The sequence below is a fragment of the Mangifera indica genome, chromosome 17 (assembly GCF_011075055.1).
Source record: "Mangifera indica cultivar Alphonso chromosome 17, CATAS_Mindica_2.1, whole genome shotgun sequence".
NCBI classification, from domain to species: Eukaryota; Viridiplantae; Streptophyta; class Magnoliopsida; order Sapindales; family Anacardiaceae; genus Mangifera; species Mangifera indica.
This window is the reverse complement of record NC_058153.1, coordinates 9656592-9662924: the sequence shown is the minus strand read 5'-3', so window position 1 is coordinate 9662924 and position 6333 is coordinate 9656592. Positions and strand designations below refer to the sequence as shown.

At 34.1% G+C, this 6333-nt stretch overlaps 1 protein-coding gene across 1 annotated transcript; it reads right to left on the bottom strand.

The window, feature by feature from the left end:
* Positions 1–1174: 1174 nt before the first annotated feature.
* Positions 1175–5922, bottom strand: LOC123200572 (ADP-ribosylation factor 1-like). The gene is made up of 8 exons (XM_044615810.1): positions 5787–5922; positions 5662–5700; positions 5367–5429; positions 5069–5087; positions 3631–3742; positions 2702–2749; positions 2297–2427; positions 1175–1501 (listed from the first exon to the last, which is right to left on the bottom strand). Exons 1-8 carry the CDS (start codon positions 5887–5889, stop codon positions 1468–1470), a joined length of 549 nt encoding a protein of 182 aa, XP_044471745.1. The 5' UTR covers positions 5890–5922; the 3' UTR covers positions 1175–1467.
* Between the last annotated feature and the right edge of the window lie 411 nt (positions 5923–6333).

Below are 6333 nucleotides of genomic sequence, written 5' to 3'. Positions count from 1 at the left end.
TATATTATCAAAAAATAATAAGTAGTATAAATTTAAAAAGTAATAGGAGATTCGGTCAATATTCATATATATCAAATGTGAATGAAAATTAATTTGTAGAAGATTTTTCAATACAAAAAAGTGGAAACCAATATGTAGAGGTGGAGCAATAGTTAAGATAGCGAAAGTGAATAATAAAGTAAAGGGGCACTGTCGGCTATCGGATACACAAAGATAAGAGAACTACGTACGCTTTGATTCTTCTAAACCCCAAGAAGATACGTATGAAGTTTAATTGAAAAATTAAGTCCAAGCTTTTTTTTTTTAATTTTTAATTATTATAATTAATAATTTAAAAAATAAATCAGGGTCGTGTATTAGAATTGACAGTTCAATATTGGTTTCGAACCGGAGTTATGAATCGAACCGTCGGTTCTGAACCAAGGTTATGAACTGGAACCGTCGGTTCCGAACTAGTTACAAACCGTCCTGTAACGGTTTCAATTCCGAATTCTTATTTTTTTGAACCGTGAACCGACGGTTTCGAACCGAAACCGCCAATTCATGAACCGTGACTAGGACTACAACGAATGATTGATTTCATAGTACATTACAACTGATATATCCATCTTGGTTAAATCCTCCACAAACATAAATCTATTTGTACTAACCTAATTGTTCATCCAAAATATATATACATTTTTAGAAATATAATATAATTACAAATAATTTTTTTAATATAAATTAGAGATAAAAAAATTAATAATTAAATGGGCTCAAGGGCCCAACCTGTCAAGCCCCTGCATAAGACCATGACCGGCTCACACGTGGAGACAAGGCCCAAGCCCGTCCCTATCTCCAATGGCCCAAGACCTCTAAAGGCCGGACCCTGAGTGCTCGAGCTGGCCTCAGTCAGAACCTTATTTGCCCAGGTCCAGACCCAATTGACAGGTTTATTGTTAAAAGATGTTTACCAATAGCGCATCTTAACTATCCTGATTACACTGCAAGTCATTTGTCTAAAATTGTCATCTGTTCATTCAAAATATCTATTCTATTCATTGCACCATCAAATTTATCTGTTAATTTCCTAAGATTAGAGAGGGAAAGTATTTCACGCCAAACCTCCAAGGTGGCCCTTTCTGAGGAAATGAGAAAACTAGTACATTGCAGTAAAATAAGTAACCCGGAGAGCTGATAAAAAAAATATTTAAGGATAACTAAATGCACTCACTGAAGATAACTAACGGTGACAAATCAGAAGGTAAGTGCCAAATAAGTCATGTCTTTTGACAAAAATGGTACATGTATATCAATGGTGTACTGGAAAGAAAGAAGAGTACATCAGCAGATGTGGAATGAGAGAGTTGCACTCAAATAAAATTTCTATCATACCTAAAAATGCCACCATGAATTCATTCCTTTGTTTCTAAGATGTAACTTGATCACATAAAAGCAGCAAAAGCATCTCTGCCCTTCTGCCGTGCATTAGCCACCTACAGATTTGAGTGTGTTACTCAACCTGCAATTGCAATGAAATTTTCCATTATGATAGTCCATGATAAAATTGAAAAGAAGTTATCCCAAAACACAGCCAAGGGTAAACAGTCATTGGTAAACCTTTATCATTGTAATGTATTTAGTCTTTCAGGGATGATTATTACCAAGCAACAGTGGTGGTGTATGCAAAAGTTCAAGCTGCAGGCTTAATGGTTGATGAACTAATGCCCTAGAAATTGATTCGGGGAGTTTCTCAATATTATGAATTTTTATTAAAACAGTAGAAAAAAATATCCAAGTCATTAGATAACTTTAATTACAACAATAGAAAAAAATATATATATCCATGTCATTAGTTAATTGATAGATGCATGATAGCAAGGTTCCCAAACTCTTCCAAAATGCTTCAATTCTACATCCACTGCTACATAGAGGTAGTAATTATAAACAAGCATCCTCATGGAGATTTCAACCTTTTTGAAACCAGATTACATTACTTTAACATTAAAAGTCCTTCAGGTAATTATAGAAAATAAATTCTTAAAGTGAACTCATCAATAGTATGGACAATATATATCCTACCGTATGATTGGATCAGTAAATCACAATTACGTATCCTACAAATTTACTTAAGAGCTAAATTGTTTATGGACAATTGTTCTTAGATAGATCAGGTGAAGTTTTGGATTGACCTCAACAAGTACAAAGAAAAGGAGTTGGACCTCTGTAATGCATGAAATGGTGATTTACATGCAACAGAGCCTGGCAACATCAACCTCAAAAAACTTATATAGCAGTTAGGTGTTACTAAGCTTACCAGTCCAAACCCTCAAAAAGCCCTTCTCCTTTCGTTGCAGAAGTTTTGAAAATTGCCCATTGACGGTTTTTAATCTTGTGCAACTCTAAAGCCTCAGTCACTGCAGCATCATCCAGTGCACCAGGCAGGTCCTATTTGGAACAGAAAGATGATGTAAAACAGTAAGAAAATATTGTAGAAAATTTTTATGTAAAAGCGGCATAGACATGAAACCATAAATGAACATTCTCAGCTCCATAGCTAGAATATTAAAATATGTTAACCTTTTTTTTTTTTTCCCCCAGAACACGGTAAAGGTGATAATTCAATGGTCAGAATTCACATTTATTTTCAAAGAAACAGAAATGTCAAGCATCTCCTGTCTACACATCTTTTAAAATAGAATAAACGGGTGTTTACACAAACCTGCTTATTTGCAAAAATGAGAACAACTGCACCTTTTAACTCCTCTTCCTGCCAAAAGAGTCAGAAACTTAAGACAGGGACTCCAAGATATTGGATGGAAACTGAAAAAGCATGCATTAATAAGGCATTTAAGCAGTCAACAAGGCAAACATGAAGGTAAAGGCACAAACAGCAAAGGCTTATTATTATATTAATTTTTAATGTAAGTACAAGAGAAAACAGAATGGGGAAACAAATTGGAAAGATATGCCAAAACCTCTGATATATCTATATAGCTATCAAACATTCATATACAAAGCGTACGTAAAATCTCCAGAAGGATCCATTTACCAACAATGATATCAGTATTCAAACGTAAAAAATTTGCTTCTATATCCTCTTTTGAGAATCTCAACAATTTATGATGCATAAAACAAATAAGGCTGGTTGATACCGCATAAAAGGCCAATTGAAGTACCATTAAAGGTCAGGCTATTGTAACTTTAATTTTGAACTGGAAATTTTGAGAGTAATTGACAACCATCTGTCTAATTCAACCCAGCGCCTAAAAATTTAGAAGAACTACAAAGTTCGCATTAAAAAGAGAGGAAAAAAACCACTATTGAACTCTCCTCTCTTGAACACCTAATTGGATTAGAAAATGGTTTATGAATTAATGTCAAATTTCAATTTCAAACTTTAATTAATAACACTCCACCTATTATTAGTACATAAGCATAACATAAATTTTGGTGGTCTCTTGTTTGATATGGGGTGGCATAGTTTTTATAAAGCTCTGCAATTCACAGAGTGTAAAATTCTTTTGGTCTTCACGATAACATTTGTGGTTTTTAAGAACTCCTTGTTCACAGTATGTATATCTCACTTCATTAATTCTTTTTGTTTCTTATTAAGAAGAATATGTAAATATAAACACAATATAAGTGTACCTCCAATATTGCATGAAATTCATCTTTGGCTATCGCCAGCCTATCGGTGTCACTTGAATCAACAACATAAATTATTGCTTGTGTATTTGGAAAATAACATCTCCAATATGGCCTGTGCCATGAAACAAAATTTACAGGCAATGAACTTGTGGAATTGATGGGAAAATGAATTATAAAAATCAATTTAAGAAATAGAATTAAAGTCACACTGAAAAATGAGGAAGTAAGTTCATTTCACTCCAAACCTTGCCTATATGAGCCTCTTCACTCAATTCCTAACCTTTTTCTTGATCTAAGAGGCTCCAATAAAGAAGAATGAAATCATCCCTTTTTTCGGTTAACTTCTTCAATCAAAAAATGAAATTGACCAGGAAAATATCATAGGTTAAAATATCCAAATCTAAAATCAGAAGTGGGCAAGTCTTCCAAAAAGACTAGGAGAAAGCTAGATATTTACAACATTCATTATATATACAATCATCCATAATTAGTTTGTATATATCAAAAGAATCTGCAGTCATAATGGTCACATTGGGTCAAAAAGAAGCTAAGGGTGGAGGAACCAATCCAGTGTTATATAAAATCTTTATTTACTCAAAGAAAACATCACTGTAAATATAAATAAAACAAACTAAAACATAAAGTATCCTTAAAGCACCCATGAGAGAATTTTCAAATAAAACTATTTAATTCTCCAGTTAAAAACATGTTTTATTGATGTTGGAAATGCACAAAAGTCTCTACAATCCACCAGTCCATAATGAGACAGCTGCTATCCTAGAGCTAAGTCAACCTTTATCCCAGATTTGGTGCTGAAAATGCTAAGGAAAAGAAGCAACGAATAGTAAGGGAACACACAAAATAGAACAGTGAAAGAGTGCTGAAATTCTCTCTTAATTGATTGTGTTATATGCAGTACAATTGGTCTGATTTTATATACAAGTCTTGGCAAATATCTCCTAAAAATATCTAGATATGTACACAAGGGCATGCACAAAATTGAGTGGGGGAAAGTGTCAAGGCTCAAAGGGAAATCATCATGATATAGGCAATAACATGAGAAAAACAAACAAGATTGTTGGTTTCATGTTTGAAATCAAGAGTGGGGATTGCAAGAGTGAAGCCCTGTGCAATATTGAAGAAGATATTAAGTCATCCCTGCACAAACTGGTTAGGAGCTGGAGTCGTTTACGTTTGAGTCTAAGGCAAGATGATACTAATAATCTTAAGCCAGTAATGGGGTACACAAGGCTAAACCGCAGGGGTTGGGGTACTTGGGTTGCCACAGAGGCAGTTCCACTGTGCCAAAATTCTAAGCCCATGACAATAAACATGTTACCAGAATTAACTTTGCACATCACAAGATCACATATTTTAGTAGAAATATAACCATATAAATTGCTTAAAAAGGTAAAACCTATCCAAACCAACATGTTACCTGATGCTTGTCTGCCCACCTACATCAAGGGTAAAAAGAAAACACAATTAGTAATTGAACCAACATTTAGCATTTCAATCAAAACTATAAAAGGATACAAACAACAACATTCTAGAAATTATTTATAGCTTAGAAAAAAAAGAAGTGACAGCATGCAAAAGAAAACAATTGACAAAAGGTTGTTGGTTTAAATAAAAAAGTCACATCTATTTTTCAATAACATGAAACAAAAAGTCTTGTTAAAGAATCAGTCATAGCACCGGTTGCATATACAAATCAAAGGAACAGAATGACATACCTAGATCCCAGACTTGGAATTTGATGTTATTATATTGCACTGTTTCCACATTAAACCCGATTGCTGCATAAATCAAAACATTATAATTATTTAAGACCATTACAAACAATTGAACTCCACTTTATTGATCATAAGCAAAAATAAATACCTCTAAAAATCACAACATCAAATTCATAACTTCCCGATACTCAGTCCATTATGAAACACCATAACCAAACTTCAACAATAGTAAATATTAAAACTAACAAGTAAAAAATCAACATTATTAAAAGTAGTGAAGAAATGAGCTACTGACTTGGAATTGTTGAAACAACTTCACCCATTTGAAGCCGATCTGCACAACCAAACCCAAACCCAAAACATTAGTCATTCAAAAACAACAACAACTGGGAAAGCCTCAAAATCCCTTAAACAACATACAAAGAATCGTAGTTTTGCCAGCATTGTCTAGGCCAAGAACTAAAATCCTAGCCTCTTTATTGCTGAGAAGCGAAGAAAACATCCGCGTAAACAAAATACCCATCTCTCGATCTCGTATTCTCAGTGCATGAACAACAAAAGATCAGAGATTAATACGATTGTCACAATTGAATACGGATCAGATCTGCACAGCAAAACCCTGACCCTGTAAAAGCACACAACACAAATGTGAATTACAACAGAGAATAAATAAGAATATAATTTCACTAGCATGCAGTTAATAAGAAACTCTCTACTCAAGAGCGTGTGTAACCTGCCAGGGTCAAAAAGACGAGGGTCCGCTTAAAGGAGTCGGAAAATTCGGGTCAAATTAAATTTCAACAAGTTGGCGGACTTAAGAAGAAATTTTGAAAATCCGTTCCGCTTCGTTTTGTTGAGGACTAACCGCAATGGAACAGAGACGAAAAGGTCAAGGAAGCATAGAAGGGAAGGGAACGTGAGCTGTGATTTGTCTCCGGTTCAGGAATTGTTTGTTCGTACTTGCATC

What these genes read in the sequence shown, in the direction of transcription:
- LOC123200572 (XM_044615810.1), bottom strand. Translation starts at nt 5,889, where the DNA reads ATGGGTATTTTGTTTACGCGGATGTTTTCTTCGCTTCTCAGCAATAAA. An exon ending in TGGCAAAACTACGATTCTTT is followed by an intron (nt 5,701 to 5,786) that starts GTATGTTGTTTA and finishes TTGGTTGTGCAG; the next exon opens with ATCGGCTTCAAATGGGTGAA. An exon ending in AGTTGTTTCAACAATTCCAA is followed by an intron (nt 5,430 to 5,661) that starts GTCAGTAGCTCA and finishes TGATTTATGCAG; the next exon opens with CAATCGGGTTTAATGTGGAA.